Source organism: Pristiophorus japonicus, chromosome 8 (genome assembly GCF_044704955.1).
Source record: "Pristiophorus japonicus isolate sPriJap1 chromosome 8, sPriJap1.hap1, whole genome shotgun sequence".
In the NCBI taxonomy this organism is placed as follows: domain Eukaryota; kingdom Metazoa; phylum Chordata; class Chondrichthyes; family Pristiophoridae; genus Pristiophorus; species Pristiophorus japonicus.
In genome coordinates, this window is record NC_091984.1 from 7,097,152 (window position 1) to 7,117,123 (window position 19,972).

At 47.9% G+C, this 19,972-nt stretch overlaps 1 protein-coding gene across 1 annotated transcript in view; it reads right to left on the minus strand.

Annotated features, from left to right (window-relative positions):
* Positions 1–9,413: 9,413 nt before the first annotated feature.
* LOC139268369 (netrin-G1-like) overlaps positions 9,414–19,972 on the minus strand; it is an 81,534-nt gene continuing 70,975 nt past the window's right edge. Inside the window, exon 8 of the mRNA XM_070886439.1 lies at positions 9,414–9,774. Within this exon, the coding sequence (XP_070742540.1) occupies positions 9,414–9,774 (361 nt within the window). The remainder of the gene's footprint in view (positions 9,775–19,972) is intronic.

Sequence of the window (19,972 nt, forward strand, 5' to 3'; positions counted from 1 at the left end):
ATTGCCCTTTACATCCCAGAGTAGTAGCTTGTGCACTGCTCCATTGTAGGAGGCCTTTATGGTAGCACTGCCGATTACAAGAATCAGTTCTTTTGTTGTAAGTTCTTAGTGTCATGCGAATTGGAGTTAAGACTGGCCTTGAGGCCTTGTTGCACCACAATCTTTCGAAAGTCTTTTTGCCCATGATGGACTGGCTTGTGCCCGTATCCAGCTCCATTGAAACCGGGAATCCATTTAGTTCAACATTCAGCATTATCGGGGAACAATTCGTGGTGAATGTGTGTACCCCATGTACCTCTGCCTCCTCTATCTCAGGCTCTGTTTCGTTGTGATCCTCCTCTGCAACATGGTGGTTTGCACAGGAGGGAGTCCAGAGAGCAGCGTCATCGGAGGCAGAGCGGCAGTGTCGAGAGTTCATTGCTAAGGCCTACAAAAGGCTCAGCAGGGAGTCCGGGGAGCAGCGTTGTCAAAGTCGGAGCGGCAGAGTCGAGAGTTCATTGCTGAGGCCTACAAAAGGCACAGCATGGAGACCGAGGAGCAGCGTCGTCAGAGTCGGAGCAGCAGTATCGAGAGTTCGTTGCTGAGGCCCAGCTTGTGCAGCTACAGCAGGGGTCGAAGGCAAAAAACAAGTCGAAAGAAATCGAAAGGTGACGTCACAGCCAAGTGGGTAAGTGATTGGCTGGTGATTGGTAAGTAGTTTTTCTTTTTCTTTTCTACATCAGTAAGTAACATTTAGCAGTGTTGTTGCCAATAAGTATATCTAAGGGTTAAGTCATGGCAGGAGAGCTCGGACACGTGTTATGCTCCTCCTGTGTTCTGTGGGAAGGCAGGGATGCCTCCAGTGGCCCTGATGACTACGTGTGCGGGAAGTGTATCTGTCTCCAGCTCCTGATGGACCTCGTTGCGGAACTGGAGCTGCGGGTGGATTCACTCTGGAGCATGCACGATGCTGAGAATAGCACATTTAGTGAGTTGGTCTTACCACAGGTAAAGGATACACAGCCAGATAGGGAATGGAAGACCAACAGGAAGAGTAGTGCAAGGAAGATAGTGCAGGGATCCCCTGCGGTCATCCCCCTGCAGAACAGATACACGGCTTTGTGTACTGTTGAGGCGGATGACTCTTCAAGGGGGAGCAGCAGCAGCCAAGTTCATGGCACCGGGGGTGGCTCTGCTGCACAGGAGGGCAGGAAAAATAGTGGGAGAGCGATAGTGATAGGGGATTCAATTGTAAGGGGAATAGATAGGTGTTTCTGCAGCCACAACCGAGACTCCAGGATGGTATGTTGCCTCCCTGGTCCAAGGGTCAAGGATGTCTCGGAGCGGGTGCAGGACATTCTGAAAAGGGAGGGTGAACAGCCAGTTGTCGTGTTGCATATAAGTACCAACGATATAGGTAAAAAACGGGATGAGATCCTACAAGATGAATTTAGGGAGCTCGGAGTTAAATTAAAAAGTAGGACCTCAAAAGTAGTAATCTCAGGATGGCTACCAGTGCCACGTTCTAGTCAGAGTAGGAATCGCAGGATAGCTCAGATGAATACGTGGATTGAGCAGTGGTGCAGCAGGGAGGGATTCAAATTCCTGGGACATTGGAACCAGTTCTGGGGGAGGTGGGACCAGTACAAACCGGAAGGTCTGCACCTGGGCAGGATCGGAACCAATGTCCTAGGGCAAGTGTTTGCGAGTGCTATTGGGGAGGAATTAAACTAATGTGGTAGGGGGATGGGAACCAGTGCAGGGAGACAGAGGTAAACAAAATGGAGTTAGAAGCAAAAGATAGAAAGGAGAATAGTAAAAGTGGAGGGCAGAGAAACCTAAGGCAAAAAACAAAAATGGCCACATTATAGCAAAATTCTAAAGGGTCAAAGTGTGTTAAAAAGATAAGCCTGAAGGCTATGTACCTCAATGTGAGGCGTATTCGGGATAAGGTGGACTAATTAACTGCACAGATAGTAATTAATGGATATGATGTAATTGGCATCTCGGAGACATGGCTCCAGGGCGACCAAGGCTGGGAACTCAACATCCAAGGGTATTCAGCATGTAGGAAGGATAGATAGAAAGGAAAAAGAGGCGGGGTGGCGTTGCTGGTTAAAGAGGAAATTAATGCAATAGTAAGGAGGGACAATAACCTGGATGATGTAGAATCGGTATGGGTGGAGCTGTGGAATTCCAAAGGGCAGAAAACGCTATTGGGCGTTGTGTACAGACCACCAAACGATAGTAGTGAGGTTGCTGACAGCATCAAACAAGAAATAAGGGATGCGTGCAATAAAAGTACAGCAGTTATCATGGGCGACTTTAATCTAAATATTGATTGGGCTAACCAAACTGGTAGCAAAGCGGTGAAGGAGGATTTCCTGGAGTGTATTAGGGATGGTTTTCTAAACAAATATGTCGAGGAACCAACTAGAGAGCTGGCCATCCTAGACTGGGTGATGTATAATGAGAAGGGTCTAATTAGCAATCAAGTTGTGCGAGGCCTCTTGGGGAAGAGTGACCATAATATGGTAGAATTCTTTATTAAGATGGAGAGTGACACAGTTAATTCGGAAGCTAGGGTCCTGAACTTAAGGACGGTATGAGGCATGAATTGGCTAGAATAGACAGGCAAAGGATACTTAAAGGGTAGACGGTGGATAGGCAATGGCAAACATTTAAAGATCACATGGATGAATTTCAGCAATTGTACATCCCTGTCTGGAGTAAAAATAAAACGAGGAAGGTGGCTCAACCATGGCTAACAAGGGAAATTAAGGATAGTGTTAAAGCCAAGGAAGAGGCATATAATTTGGCTAGAAAAAGCAACAAACCTGAGGACTGGGAGAAATTTAGAATTCAACAGAGGAAGACTAAGGGTTTAATTAAGAGGGTGAAAATAGAATACAAAAGGATGCTTGCAGGGAACATAAAAACTGACTGCAAAAGCTTCTATAAATACATGAAGAGAAAAAGATTAGTGAAGACAAACATAGGTCCCTTGCAGTCGGATTCAGGTGAATTTATAATGGGGAACAAAGAAATGGCAGACCAATTGAACAAATACTTTGGTTCTGTCTTCACGAAGGAAGACACAAATAACCTTCCGAATGTACTAGGGGACAGTAGGTCTAATGAGAAGGAGGAACTGAAGGATATCCTTATCAGGCGGGAAATTGTGTTAGGGAAATTGATGGGATTGAAGGCCGATAAATCCCCAGAGTACTTAAGGAAGTGGCCATAGAAATAGTGGATGCATCGGTGATCATTTTCCAACAGTCTATTGACACTGGATCAGTTCCTATGGACTGGAGGGAGCTAATGTAACACCACTTTTTTAAAAAGGAGGGAAAGAGAAAACGGGTAATTATAGACCGGTTAGCCTGACATCAGTAGTGGAGAAAATGTTGGAATCAATCATTAAGGATGAAATAGCAGCGCATTTGGAAACCAGTGACAGGATTGGACCAAGTCAGCATGGATTTATGAAAGGGAAATCAAGCTTGACGAATCTTCTGGAATTTTTTGAGGATGTAACTAGCAGAGTGGACAAGGGAGAACCAGTGGATGTGGTGTATTTGGACTTTCAAAAAGCTTTTGACAAGGTCCCGCACAAGAGATTGGTGTGCAAAATCAAAGCGCATAGTATTGGGGGTAATGTACTGACGTGGATAGAGAACTGGTTGGCAGACAGGAAGCAGAGAGTCGGGATAAACGGGTCCTTTTCAGAATGGCAGGCAGTGACTAGTGGAGTGCCGCAGTGCTCAGTGCTGGGATCTCAGCTCTTTACAATGCACATTAATGATTTAGATAAATGATTTGAGTGTAATATCTCCAAGTTTGCGGATGACACTAAACTGGGTGGTGATGTGAGCTGTGAGGAGGACGCTAAGAGGTTGCAGGGTGATTGGATAGGTTAGGTGAGTGGGCAAATGCATGGCAGATGCAGTATAATGTGGATAAATGTGAGATAATCCATTTTGGGGGCAAAAACACGAAGGCAGAATATTATCTGAATGGCAGATTAGTAAAAGGGGAGATGCAACGAGACCTGGGTGTCATGGTTCATCAGTCATTGAAAGTGGGCATGCAGGTACAGCAGGCGGTAAAGAAGGCAAATGGTATTTTGGCCTTCATAGCTCGGGGATTTGAGTATAGGAGCAGGGAGGTCTTACTGCAGTTGTACAGGGCTTTAGTGAGGCATCATCTGGAATATTGTGTTCAGTTTTGGTCTCCTAATCTGAGGAAGGACGTTCTTGCTATTGAGGGAGTGCAGCGAAGGTTCACCAGACTGATTCCAGGGATATGAGGAGAGACTGGATCAACTGAGCCTTTATTCACTGGAGTTTAGAAGGATGAGAGGGGATCTTATAGAAACGTATAAGATTCTGACAGGACTGGACAGGTTAGATGCGGGAAGAATGTTCCAATGTTGGGGAAGTCCAGAACCAGGGGACATAGTCTTAGGATAAGGGGTAGGCCATTTAGGACTGAGATGAGGAGAAACTTCTTCACTCAGAGTTGTTAACCTGTGAAGTTCCCTGTCGCAGAGAGTTGTTGATGCCATTTCATTGGATATATTCAAGAGGGAGTTACATATGGCCCTTACGGCTAAGGGGATCAAAGGGTATGGAGAGAAAGCAAGAAAGGGGTACTGAGTGAATGATCAGCCATGATCTATGTTTCTATGTTGACTGGCTTAGCAGCTCACCTGCACACTGGTTGGAGGTGTCCTATTGTTCCACAGCCCTTGCAAACATATCCTTTGAATCGACATGAATGGAAATGATGATCACCCCCGCAGTGTCAACAGGGTGTTAATGGGCTTGCATTCATCACCCTGATGGTGGACTCTGAGACATCTGTGGACATGCAGCTGCAGGTATGTGTGACCTGCCCTGTATGTTATGATTCGAAAACAACATCACTTTGTTGACAGTACTTGTAGCAGCACTTGTGTGCTGAGAGATTTGCTTAGTATTGTCACTGGCGACAATGAACGCCTGGGCTATCGCTATGGCCTTACTCAAGTTTAGGGTCTCTACAGTCAAAAGTTTGCGAGGTATGGTTTCGTGGCCAATGCCAAGTTCAAAAAAGTCTCTGAGCATGTGCTCCAAATGTCCTTCAAATGCGCAATGTCCTGCAAGGTGTCTTAGCTCAGCGAAATGACTCGCCTTCAAACCTTTTGTAGGTGTAGAACCGGTACCACGCCATGAGAACGCTTTCCTTCGGGTTTAACTGCTCACGGACCAGTCTGCACAAAGCGTCATACAATTTCTCTGTCGGCTTCGCTGGAGAGAGCAGATTCTTCATGAGGCCATACATTGGTGCCCCACAGACGGTGAGGAGGATCGTCCTTCGTTTGGCAGTGCTCTCTTCCCCATCTAGCTCGTTGGCCACGAAGTATTGGTCGAATCGCTCCACAAAAGTTTCCCAATCATCTCCCTCTGAGAATTTCTCCAGGATGCCCACTGTTCTCTGCATCTTTGAGTTCGCTATCTGTATCTCATCACCAGTTGTTGTGTATGGTTAAAGAGTCAGACTGAATACGATGAGCTCAAAGTAACGTGTGACCTCAGTCTTTTATTGCAGGTCTCCAGAGTGCCTCTCCAACTTGTGAAGCCTTCTTAAATACCTGTGCTCCCAAGGGATTATGGGATCCCTTGGGACTCCGGGGAATGAGCCCTCTGGTTGCTGTACAGAGTAAATTCAAGTCCACATATATAACAATACCGGCCCCACAGACACCTAGGTCTCACTGATAGCCAGGCCTCACCAGTACCGGCCCCACAGATTGCTGGGTCTCACTGATAGTCAGGCCTCACTAGTAGCGGGCCCACAGATACCTCGGTCTCACTTATAGTCAGGCCTCACTAATACCGACCCACAGATATCTGGTCTTACTGATAGTCAGGCCTCACTAAGAGAGTGAAACCGTGGAGTTAATTGAATGCGACAACACCATGTAAACTGGGATGAAAGGTGATTGAAGAGCGGGCAGAGGGGGCCTGCTGGATGCCCTCTGTCCCTCACAGGAGCTCAGACACTTCCTGCAGCTGTGAAAGGGCCATCGGTGAGTATCACCACTCAGGGTCTTGTGGCGAAGTATCTGTGAGCTCGACACCAGCCTCCGATTCCTCAAACAGTCTCAGCTTCCTCTCTGGGGCCTGAAAAAGACCCAGGCTTTTATTATCAGCACACATTCTGTCAGCGTCGCTAATTAAAGATTAATTCCAGGCCAGGTCCACAGGGGCTGAGTATTCACTCTTATCCTGGAGCGCTGGGCTGATTGATCAGGCTCTATATTAAGAATGGAAGGGGGTTCTGTCACAATCAGATTCCAATTTCACTGAACTGAAATGTGGGATTCGAGCAATTACAGCGTATTGGGGCCAAGTATCTGTGATCGATCTCCCAAATCTTAGGATGGTGACAGCAGGTCTTCCCCACTGTAATTATCATAAACACTCTCGGCTCTGGGTCTGAAGTTCATGGGTTCAAGTCCCACACCAGAGACTGGAGCTCATAATCCAATCCGACACCCCCTGTGCAGTACTGAGGGAGCACGGCACAGTCGGAGGAGCAGTACTGAGGGAGTGCTGCACTGTCGGAGGGTCAGTACTGAGGGAGTGCTGCACTGTTGGAGGGTCAGTACTGAGGGAGTGCTGAACTTTCGGAGGGGCAGTACTGAGCGAGGCTGCACTGTCGAAGGGGCAGTACTGAGGGAGTGCTGTACTGAGGGAGCACTGCACAGTCGGAGGGTCAGTACTGAGGGAGCGCTGCACTGTCAGAGGGTCAGTACTGAGTGAGCGCAGCACTGTTGGAGGAGCAGTACTAAGGGAGTGCTGCACTGTCGAAGGGTCAGTACTGAGGGAGCGCTGCACTGACGAAGGGTCAGTACTGAGGGAGCGCTGAACTGTCGAAGGGTCAGTATTGAGGGAGTGCTGCACTGACAAAGGGTCAGTGCTGAGGAAGTGCTGCACTGATGGAGGGTCAGTACATAAGAACATAAGAAATCGGAGCAGGTATAGGCTATTCGGCCCCTCGAGCCTGTCCCGCCATTCAATGGATCGTGGCTGATCTGCTACCTCCGTTCCACTTTCCTGCATTATACCCATATACCTTGATTCCCTCAATATTCAAAAAGAAATCGAGCTCTGTCTTCAATATACTCTGGCGTAGAGAATCACAGAGATTCACCACCCTCTGAAGAAGTTTCTCCTCATCTCAGTCCAAAATGGCCAACCCCTTATTCTGAGATGTGACCCATGGTTCTAGACTCCCCAGCCAGGGGAAGTATCCTCCCAGCATCCATCCTATAAAGCCCTGTAAGAATTTTATAGGTGTCAATCGGATCACCTAAACTGGAGAATATCGGCCCGGTCTGCTCAATCTCTCCTCATAGGGCAATCCCCCCATACCAGGAATATAGGTCCGGTCTGCTCAATCTCTCCTCAAAGGGCAATCCCCCCATCCCAGGAATATAGGCCCAGTCAGCTCAATCTCTCCTCATAGAGCAATCCCCCCATGCCAGGAATATAGGCCTAGTCCGCTCAATCTCTCCTCATGGGACAAATCCTCCATCCCAGGAATAGAGGCCTAGTCTGCTCAATCTCTCCACAGCGGGCAATCCCCCCATCCAAGGAGTATAGGCCTAGTCCGCTCAATCTCTCCTCATGGGACAAATCCCCCATCCCAGGAATAGAGGCCTAGTCTGCTCAATCTCTCCACAGAGGCAATCCCCCCATCCAAGGAGTATAGGCCTAGTCAGCTCAATCTCTCCTCATAGGGAAATGCCCCATCCCAGGAGTATCTGCCCAGTCTGCTCAATCTCTCCTCATAGGACAATCCCCCCATTTCAGGAATCTATCTGGTGAACCTTCGTTGCACTCCCTCTATGGCAAGTATATCCTTCCTTAGATAATGAGACCAAAACTGTACACAATACTCCAGCTGCGGTCTCACCAGGGCCCTATATTATTGCAGTAAGAAGTCTTTACTGTTATACTCAAATCCTCTTGTAATAAAGGACAACATACAAGTTTGCTTTTTTAATTGTTTGCTGTACCTGCATGTTAACTTTCAGTGTGAACTTTCAGATTCATAAGAAATTAAGAAATAGGAGCAGAAGTAGGCCATCTGGCTCCTCGAGCCTGCTCCTCCATTCAATAAGATTATGGCTGATCTGATCTTGGATTCAACTCCACTTCTCTGCCCTCTCCCCATAAACCTCGGCTCCCTATCTCTCAAAAATCCATCCATCTCCACCTTAAATATATTCAATGACCCAGCCTCCACGGCTCTCTGGGGTAGAACATTCCAAAGACTCATGACCCTCTGAGAGAAGGTATTTCTCCTTATTTCTGTTTTTAAATGGGCAACCCCTTATTCTGAGACTATGCCCCCTAGTTCTACATTCCCCCATGAGAGGAAACATCCTCTCTGCATCTATCCTTTCAAGCCCCCTTTTATTCGTGTACAAGGACACCCAGATCCCTCTGCACACCAACACTTTCGAAGCTCTCACCATTTAAAAAATACTTAGCTTTTCTATTTTTCTACCAAAGTGGATAGCTTCACATTTCTCTACTTTATATTCCATTTGCCATGTTCTTTTCCACTCACTTAGCCTTTCTATATCCCCCTGAAGTCCCTTTGCATCCTAGATTGCTATCATCAGCAAATTTGGATATATTACATTTGATCCCCTCATCCAAATCATTGATATAGATTGTGAATAGCTGGGCCCAAGCACTGGTCCTTGCGGCACCCCACTAGTTACAGCCTGACAACCTGAAAATAACCCATTTATTCCTAATCTTTGTTTACTGTCCTTTAAACAATCCTAAATCCATGCTAGTATATTACCCCGAATCCCATGAGCCCTAATTTCGAACAACAACCTCTTGTGTGGCACCTTATCAAATGCCTTATGAAAATCCAAATACACCACATCCACTGGTCCCCCCTGATCTATTCTGCTGGTTACAGCCTCAAAAAACTAACAGATTTGTCAAACAAGATTCCTCTTTCATAAATCCATGTTGACTCTGCCCAATCCTATTTTCTTTTCTAAGTACCCTGTTACCACATCCTTAATAATAGATTCTAACATTTTCCCTACTATTGATGTCAGGCTAACTGGTCTGTAGTTCCCTGTTTTCTCTCTTCCTCCCTCATTTCTTAAATAGCAGGTTACATTAGCTACCTTCAATCTGCGGAACCATTCTAGAATCTATGGAATTTTGGAAGATGACAACCAATGCATCCACTATCTCTATAGCCACCTCTTTCAAAACCCTAGGATGTAGGCCATCAGGTCCAGGGGATTTATCGGCTTTCAGTCGGTCCCATTAATTTCTCCAGTGCTATTTTTTTACTAATACTAATTTCTTTGAGTTCCTCATTCTGGCTAGACCCCTGATATAGCACTATTTCCAGGCAGTTTTCGTGTCTTCTTCTGTGAATACAGACACAAAGTATTTGTTTAATTTCTCTGCCATTTCCTTATTCCCTATTATAATTTCTGCTGTCACAGTCTGTAGGGGACCCACATTTATTTCCACTAATCCTCTCCTTTTTACATACCTATAGAAGCTTTTACAATCTGTTATTATATCTGCAGCTAGTTTACTCTCATATTCTATTTTCCATTTCCTTATCAAGTTCTTGGTCCTCCTTTGCTGAATTCTAAAATCCACCCAATCCTCAGGCTTACTGCTCTTTTTGTCATCATTATAAGCCTCTTCCTTTGATTTACTTGTCTTGTTAGCCACAATCGGATTACTTCTTCTGTATGGTTTTTGGGCCTTAATTATGCATTAATTATTTAAATGCTAGCCACTGCTTGTCTACCATCATACATTTTAATGCAGTTTCCCAATCTAACTTACCAACTCTCCCTTCACTGTTGGAGAGGCAGTACTGAGGGAGTGCTGCATTATCAGAGGGCCAGTGCTGCATTGTCGGAGGGGCAATACTGAGGGAGCGCTGCACTGTCGGAGGGGCAGTACTGAGGGAGCGCTGCACTGTCAGAGGAGCAGTTCGGATCTCCATAGCACACACCCGGGTATAGTAATGATGAAAGCAATAGCCAGATCCCACGTGTGGTGGGCCGGTATCGACTCTGACTTAGAGTCTTGTGTACGGCAATGCAGCGTGTGTGCTCAGTTGAGCAATGCGCCCAGGGAGGCACCATTAAGTTTGTGGTCCTGGCCCTCCAGACCATGGTCAAGGATCCATATCGATGATGTGGGCCCGTTTCTCGGTAAAATGTTCCTGGTGGTAGTGGATGCTTTTTCAAAATGGATTGAATGTGAAATAATGTCGGGAAGCACTGCCACCACCACCATTGAAAGCCTGAGGGCTATATTTGCCACCCACGGCCTGCCTGACATACTGGTCAGTGACAACGGGCCATGTTTCACCAGTGCCGAATTTAAAGAATTCATGACCGCAATGGGATCAAATATGTCACCTCGGCCCCGTTTAAACCAGCCTCCAATGGGCAGGCAGAGCTGGCAGTACAAACAATCAAACAGGGCCTTAAAAGAGTCACAGAAGGCTCACTCCAAACCCGTCTGTCCCGAGTGCTGCTCACCTACCGCACGAGACCCCACTCGCTCACAGGGGTGCCTAAAAAGGACACTTAAAACCAGACTCTCGTTGGTTCACCCCAACCTGCATGATCAGGTAGAGAGCAGGCGGCAGCAACAAAATGTAAACGATGGTCGTGCCACTGTCATGGAAAATTGATCTGAATGACCCTGTGTATGTGCTAAACTATGGACATGGTCCCAAATGGATCGCCGGCACAGTGATAGCTAAAGAAGGGAGTCGGGTGTTTGTAGTCAAACTATACAATGGGCAAATTTGCAGAAAGCACCTGGACCAAACGAGGCTGCGGTTCACAGACTGCCCTGAACAACCCACAGCAGACACCACCTTTTTCGAGCCCACAACACACACCCAAAGGATCAACGACATCACCCCGGACCAGGAAATCGAACCCATCAAGCCCAACAGCCCAGCAAGGCCAGGCTCACCCGGCAGCCCTGCAGGGCCAACAACACGCCAGCCCAGCGAGGGCACAACAGAACAGACATTTGTACCGAGGTGGTCCACCAGATAAAGAAAGACTCCCAACCGCCTCACCTTGGAAATGTTTTTCACTTTGACTTTGGGGGGGAGTGATGTTGTGCATCTGTAAAGCATGTACTCCCATGTTCCACCACCAGGGAACGCATCCTCTGAAGTCCCAAGGGATCCCAGCATCCCTTGGGAGCACCGTATATAAGCCGGCCCCAAAGGCCTGTTCCACGCTCTGGAGTGTCTCAATAAAGACTGAGGTCACTGTTACTTTAACCCCCCTGTGTGCAGTCTCATCTGCGTTAGGAACACAATAAACAGCAATGAATATCTCTGTTGTTACGTTTAGAATAACTCCACATGACTGTACATCTTAAGTTCAAACTGTTGTGACCTTGGTCTCTTTATTGTAACTCCAGAGTCAGGAGGCAGCATGGTAGTCTGCCTTTTATACCTGCTTGCCCAGGTTGTGAAGGTGACCCTTGGGTCTCCCACAGGTGCGCCCCCTCATGGCAAGTCTTGCACAATGGTAGTGTTTATATACATAACATCATCATCCCCACCCCCCCCCAAATTCTTATGTACAAGTTATTTACAAGTTAAGGCGATCCGGGGCTCTGCGTTCCCGGGTTGATCACCTGAGTTGAAATCCTGGCATGGGTGAGTCGGTTGGATCATTGCTGCACAGCCGCGCGACTGGTCTGATCAGACTGTCGAACATGGTGGGTTCATCCTCGTGGTTGACAGCGAGGTCGATTGTGTTAGTGGGTCGCTGGGGGCCAGGTCCTTTCCAGTAGGTCCTGGTTACCTGTAGTTCACAGTTTGGTCTGTTCCAAATGCTTTCTGCATTTGCCCAGTACATGGTTTCACAACAAACACTCCATTTTCATCACACACACTCCATTCCCCTCTTTGGCTAATAGAGTGCTAGCAGCCCATTTGCGGCCATGAACATGGTCTACTTCATTTATTCTGATGTCGCATGGAGGAGTCATAGGATCATGGTGCATTCTTTGCTGATAGCATAAGGAAGACCTGGTTCTGAGTGATTCAGCCCGGTGACTGCGTAGCACCGGGGATAGCAGGGTGAGCCCCGTGAATCCTGGGCCATGGTATGGAGGCCCAGGACCACCAACTGTGTGTAGCCTCACTGCCTTTCTTTGCAACGTTGCAGGGTTGTCCCATATGGACCAATCTGATGGGATGAACATTACGTCTTTGCGACGGAAGGGCATCGACGCCATTCTCTGTGCCTGGCCCGTGGCGGATCATGTTACAGTGCACAGACGGTGTTGGACCTATTCGAGGCAAAGCATCGATAATGGTGCCTCTGCTCTCCAAAAACTATGAGATAGGCAGCTTGCCTGACTCAAGCAAATATTGGGACTCACTTTGGTATGTCTCTTTTATCCCGTGAACGCAGGCTATAGTCTTGGGTAACTTATTGGACACATGTACAACTGGTTGGGGTTCGCTTGCTACTTTGGCTTGTTGTAAAGTACGCCCCACCCCATGTGATAATCCATCATTTGCCACGAATGGGCGCTCACATGAGTTACACAATGCAAACAACTTATTGGAAAATAGTGGGTTCCTGGCCTTCTCAGTGGCTGCCCCTTTTCCTTTGCCCCAAGCCCAGTCATCTTCCTTGCTGGGCAACACATGCCTCTGTTTTGTTGCGGCGATATCCCGTGGTCTGGACGCACTCTCGTCCCGTGGCTGGACGCACTCTCGTCCCGTAATCTGGACGCACTTTCGTTCCGTGGTCTGGACGCAGTCTTGACCGTGTCCGTGATGCTGACAGCTGCGATCTTCCTCCCCAAGGATTTTGCCTCTGGCGTCGGGAAGACGAATTTGGATCGTTTCGGCCGGAGTCCCACTCTGCTTTGTCAACCTGGAGCCTCTTCCATCGTCGCGAAGAGGCCGTCAGCTTTGGGTGGTGGGTACCGTGCCTGTACCACTGCACGGTTGATCTTTACCTCCTTGTGGTCGTGATGAGCGACCTGTGCCTCGAGGATCTGCAAATGGATCTGCACTTCGATGCCTGGTTCAGCTGAAGGTGGGGGCTTGCTCAGCCTTTGAGCAAGGGGGACGTCGTTTGCCGGAGAAGGTACACAGAGGACTTCCCAGTTCCATCGAATCATCCCCATCCACCTTCTATCTAGCAGCATTGGCCCATCACCTGAAACAATCCACCATGGTAAATTGTGCACCTCTCCCTCATGGAATACTCTTATGTCTGCACTACCAATAACTGGTATCAGTTCCTTGGTGTAGGGGCGCAGCTTTGCCTGAATCAGGATCAGTTTGGGTCATTGTGCTCTGTCACCCCACAGCCTCTCGAATGCCTTCTGGTTCATAATTGATTGACTGGCCCCCATGTCCCATTCCATGGAGACTGGAGTGCTGTTAAGTTTAACTTTTAACATTATCGGAGGGCTTTTGGTGGTGAAGGTGTGTATCCCATACACTTCCTCTTCATCCTCAGGTTGAGTTGTCTCTCCTACTCGTTCAGTGTGGTCGACGCCGGATCGGTCATCTTCTGCTGACTCTGCCACGTGGTGAGTCGCAGTACGTTTGCACATTCGCTGGAGGTGCCCCATTGTTTCACAGCTCTTGCACGTGTAGTTTTGGAATCGACATTGATGGGCTCGATGATTATCCCCGCAGCGCCAACATGGTGCTAATGGATTTGCATTCACGCCCCACAGCGGGTTCTGAGTCATTCTAGGTCTGGCCTCTGCAGGCGTGTAGGCCCTGCCATGTACAGTTCTGCCTGCTGAAGGCATTATTATTGCAAAGTACTTGCCGGTGAGTTCCAATGCTGCAATGATATCTGTTTAGTGTTATCATGGACATAAAAGCCTGGGCTATCGTGATGGCCTTGCTCAGATCTAGGGATTCGGCATACAGCAGTTTGCGAAGGATGACCTCGTGGCCGATTCCAAGCACGAAAAAGTCCCACAACACTTCCCCCAAAAATCCAGCAAGTATGCACAGTCCCGCAAGACGTCTTAGGTCGGTGACATAGCTCGCCACGTCCTGGCCCTCAGAGTGGTGGTGCGTATAAAAGCGATAGCTGGCCATCAAGATGCTCTCCTTCAGCTTGAGGTGTATCCAAACCAGCATGCACAACCCTTCATATGTCTTCTCCATTGGTTTCATCACTGCTAGCAGATTTTTGATGAGGCCATATATCGTGGACCCGCAAAGGGTGAGGAGAATCGCCCTGTTCTTGACCGCGGTTTCTTCCTTTTCCAGCTCGTTGGCCACGAAGTATGGGCAAGATGCTCAATGAAGGCTTCCCAATCATCACCTTCAAAAAAACTCTCAAGAATACCAATGGCAGCCACAACTGCGTGAAAATTCATGATCTGTTACTCGTCGCCAATTGTTATGTTTAGAATAACTCCACATGACTGTGCATCTTCAGCTCAAACTGTTGTGACCTTGGTCTCTTTATTGTAACTCCAGAGTGAGGAGGCAGCATGGTAGTCTCCCAGCGGGAGATCGAGAGCCAGCAGCAGTTGGTGAGAGGGGAGCGACCTATCAAAAGCTCAGCGGGAGATCGAGAGCCAGCGGCGGTTGCTGAGAGGGGAGCGACCTATCAAAAGCCCAGCGGGAGATCGAGAGCCAGCGGCAGTTGGTGAGAGGGGAGTGACCTATCAAAAGCCCAGCGGGAGATCGAGAGCCAGCGGCAGTTGATGAGAGGGGAGTGACCTATCAAAAGCCCAGCGGGAGATCGAGAGCCAGTGGCAGTTGGTGAGAGGGGAGCGACCTATCAAAGGCCCAGCGGGAGATCGAGAGCCAGCGGCAGTTGGTGAGAGGGGAGCGACCTATCAAAGGCCCAGCGGCAGATCGAGAGCCAGCGGCAGTTGGTGAGAGGGGAGCGACCTATCAAAGGCCCAGCGGGAGATCGAGAGCCAGCGGCAGTTGGTGAGAGGGGAGCGACCTATCAAAGGCGTACCGGTGCAGCTACAGTGGGAGAGAAGTAGAAAGTAATCAAAAAGTGACGTCACAGCCAATGGGGTAAGTGATTGGCTGGTGATTGGTGAGTAGCTTTTCTTTTCTTTTTTATATCAGTAAGTGAACTGCAACATTGTTATTACCAATTTAAGGGAATCTAAGGTTAAGACATGGCAGGAGAACTCGGTCACGTGATATGCTCCTCCTGTACCATGTGGGAACTCGGGGACACTTCCGGTGTCCCTGGGCGCTACGTGTGTGGGAAGTGTATCCGCCTCGAGCTCTTGACGGTCCGCGTTGCGGAATTGGAGCTGAGGGTGGATTCACTCTGGAGCATCCACAATGCTGAGAATGACGTGAGTATCACGTGTAGTGAGTTGGTCTTACCGCAGGAGAAGGGTCCACAGCCAGATAGGGAATGGAAGACCAGCAGGAAGAGCAGTGCAAGAAAGATAGTGCAGGGGTCCCCTGTGGTCATCCCCCTGCAAAACAGATACACTGCTTTGAGTACTGTTGGGGAGGATGACTCATCAGGGGAGGGCAGCAGCAGCCAAGTTCATGGCACCGTAGGTGGCTCTGCTGCAAAGGAGGGCAGGAAAAAGAGTGGGAGCGCGATAGTGATAGGGGATTCGATGGTGAGGGGAATAGATAGGCGTTTCTGCGGACGCAACCGAGACTCCAGGATGGTATGTTGCCTCCCTGGTGCAAGGGTCAAGGATGTCTCGGAGCGGGGGCAGGACATTCTGAAATGGGGGGGAGAACAGCCAGTTGTCATGGTGCACCTTGGTACCAACGACATAGGTAAAAAAAGGGATGAGGTCCTACGAAAAGAATTTAAGGAGCTAGGAGCTAAATTAAAAAGTAGGACCTCAAAAGTAGTAATCTCGGGATTGCTACCAGTGCCACGTGCTAGTCAGAGTAGGAATCGCAGCATAGCGCAGATGAATACATGGCTTGAGCAGTGGTGCAGCAGGGAGGGATTCAAATTCTTGGGGCATTGGAACCGGTTCTGGGGGAGGTGGGACCAGTACAAACCGGACGGTCTGCACCTGGGCAGGACCGGAACCAATGTCCTAGGGGGAGTGTTTGCTAGTGCTGTTGGGGAGGAGTTAAACTAATATTGCAGGGGGATGGGAACCTATGCAGGGAGACAGAGGGAGACAAAAATGAGGCAAAAGCAAAAGACAGAAAGGAGATGAGGAAAAGTGGAGGGCAGAGAAACCCAAGGCAAAGAACAAAAAGGGCCACTGTACAGCAAAATTCTAGAAGGACAAAGGGTGTTAAAAAAGCAAGCCTGAAGGCTTTGTGTCTTAATGCAAGGAGTATCCGCAATAAGGTGGATGAATTAACTGTGCAAATAGATGTTAACAAATATGATGTGATTGGGATTACGGAGACGTGGCTCCAGGATGATCAGGGCTGGGAACTCAACATCCAGGGGTATTCAACATTCAGGAAGGATAGAATAAAAGGAAAAGGAGGTGGGGTAGCATTGCTGGTTAAAGAGGAGATTAATGCAATAGTTAGGAAAGACATTAGCTTGGATGATGTGGAATCTATATGGGTAGAGCTGCAGAACACTAAAGGGCAAAAATCGTTAGTGGGAGTTGTGTACAGACCTCCAAACAGTAGTACTGATGTTGGGGAGGGCATCAAACAGGAAATTAGGAGTGCATGCAATAAAGGTGCAGCAGTTATAATGGGTGACTTTAATATGCACATAGATTGGGCTAGCCAAACTGGAAGCAATACGGTGGAGGAGGATTTCCTGGAGTGCATAAGGGATGGTTTTCTAGACCAATATGTCGAGGAACCAACTAGGGGGGAGGCCATCTTAGACTGGGTGTTGTGTAATGAGAGAGGATTAATTAGCAATCTCAATGTGCGAGGCCCCTTGGGGAAGAGTGACCATAATATGGTGGAATTCTGCATTAGGATGGAGAATGAAACAGTTAATTCAGAGACCATGGTCCAGAACTTAAAGAAGGGTAACTTTGAAGGTATGAGGCATGAATTGGCTAAGATAGATTGGCTAATGATACTTAAGGGGTTGACTGTGGATGGGCAATGGCAGACATTTAGAGACAGCATGGATGAATTACAACAATTGTACATTCCTGTCTGACGTAAAAATAAAAAAGGGAAGGTGGCTCAACCATGGCTATCTAGGGAAATCAGGGATAGTATTAAAGCCAAAGAAATGGCATACAAATTGGCCAGAAATAGCAGCGAACCTGGGGACTGGGAGAAATTTAGAACTCAGCAGAGGAGGACAAAGGGTTTGATTAGGGCAGGGAAAATGGAGTACAAGAAGAAGCTTGCAGGGAACATTAAGGCGGATTGCAAAAGTTTCTATAGGTATGTAAAGAGAAAAAGGTTAGTAAAGACAAACATAGGTCCCCTGCAGTCAGAATCAGGGGAAGTCATAACGGGGAACAAAGAAATGGCAGACCAATTGAACAAGTACTTTGGTTCAGTATTCACTAAGGAGGACACAAACAACCTTCCGGATATAAAAGTGGTCAGAGGGTCTATTAAGGAGGAGGAACTGAGGGAAATCTTTATTAGTCGGGAAATTGTGTTGGGGAAATTGATGGGATTGAAGGCCGATAAATCCCCAGGGCCTGATGGACTGCATCCCAGAGTACTTAAGGAGGTGGCCTTGGAAATAGCGGATGCATTGACAGTCATTTTCCAACATTCCATTGACTCTGGATCAGTTCCTATCGAGTGGAGGGTAGCCAATGTAACACCACTTTTTAAAAAAGGAGGGAGAGAGAAAGCAGGGAATTATAGACCGGTCAGCCTGACCTCAGTAGTGGGTAAAATGATGGAATCAATTATTAAGGATGTCATAGCAGCGCATTTGGAAAATGGTGACATGACAGGTCCAAGTCAGCATGGATTTGTGAAAGAGAGATCATGCTTGACAAATCTTCTAGAATTTTTTGAGGATGTTTCCAATAAAGTGGACAAAGGAGTACCAGTTGATGTGGTATATTTGGACTTTCAGAAGGCTTTCGACAAGGTCCCACACAGGAGATTAATGTGCAAAGTTAAAGCACATGGGATTGGGGGTAGTGTGCTGACGTGGATTGAGAACTGGTTGTCAGACAGGAAGCAAAGAGTAGGAGTAAATGGGTACTTTTCAGAATGGCAGGCAGTGACTAGTGGGGTACCGCAGGGTTCTGTGCTGGGGCCCCAGCTGTTTACATTGTACATTAATGATTTAGACGAGGGGATTAAATGTAGTATCTCCAAATTTGCGGATGACACTAAGTTTGGTGGCAGTGTGAGCTGCGAGGAGGATGCTATGAGGTTACAGAGTGACTTGGATAGGTTAGGTGAGTGGGCAAATGCGTGGCAGATGAAGTATAATGTGGATAAATGTGAGGTTATCCACTTTGGTGGTAAAAACAGAGAGACAGACTATTATCTGAATGGTGACAGATTAGGAAAAGGGAAGGTGGAACGAGACCTGGGTCACATGGTCCGTCAGTCATTGAAGGTTGGCATGCAGGTACAGCAGGCGGTTAAGAAAGCAAATGGCATGTTGGCCTTCATAGCGAGGGGATTTGAGTACAGGGGCAGGGAGGTGTTGCTACAGTTGTACAGGGCCTTGGTGAGGCCACACCTGGAGTATTGTGTACAGTTTTGGTCTCCTAACTTGAGGAAGGACATTCTTGCTATTGAGGGAGTGCAGTGAAGATTCACCAGACTGATTCCCGGGATGGTGGGACTGACCTATCAAGAAAGACTGGATCAACTGGGCTTGTATTCACTGGAGTTCAGAAGAGTGAGAGGGGACCTCATAGAAACGTTTAAAATTCTGACGGGTTTGGACAGGTTGGATGCAGGAAGAATGTTCCCAATGTTGGGGAAGTCCAGAACCAGGGGTCACAGTCTAAGGATAAGGGGTAAGCCATTTAGGACCGAGATAAGGAGAAACTTCTTCACCCAGAGAGTGGTGAACCTGTGGAATTCTCTACCACAGGAAGTAGTTGAGGCCAATTCACTAAATATATTCAAAAGGGAGTTAGATGAAGTCCTTACTACTCGGGGGATCAAGGGGTATGGCGTGAAAGCAGGAAGGGGGTACTGAAGTTTCATGTTCAGCCATGAACTCATTGAATGGCGGTGCAGGCTAGAAGGGCTGAATGGCCTGCTCCTGCACCTATTTTCTATGTTTCTATGTTTCTATGTTTCTATGTGCTGGTGACCCTTAGGTCACCCACAGGTGTGCCCCCTGGTGGCAAGTTTTACACATTGGTCGTGTTTACATACATAACAAGAGTGACTGGCTCCCTGCTTCCTGTTCATCTCTCACACCCTCTCCCTGCAGCACTCACAGCCGACCTTCACGAAAAGGCCAGTACACTTTCATTGTTACACAGTGCTATCCCATTCAGGTACGCAGTCCGTCAGTGGGGCCTCTGGGAGTTCACTCCCGGATTGCTCCTTGTATGAAAACAATCTTCATTCTAATAACTAGAACTGAACAGCCTGTCTGGTGAATGGCCTGGTGTGTGGCAGGCTGGTTGTAATTAAGAGGCTGACAGGTTTACTCAGAGCCAAAACACCACTTCATGAAAGGATTTGTTACTGGAGCAGATTTGAATTGAGAGGACTGTTGAGTTACTGAGCTTGCTGGGCTGCTGGTTTTGTGTGTTGAAAGGAAGTGGATTGTTGGGAACTGATTCCCTTCACACAGTCCTATTGATGAGACCCAGGTTGGAAGTGAGAGATTGAGGGGCAGGCAATAATTAACAGGGGATTGTGAGGATTTACTTGTGTCAGTGACACTATTCCCAATAGGACAGAAGGTTGTCACATTACACAGAATGTACAGCACAGGAACAGGCCATTCGGCCCAACTAGGCCGTGCTGGTGTTTATGCTCCACTCGAGTCTCCGCCCACCCCTCTTCATCTCACCCT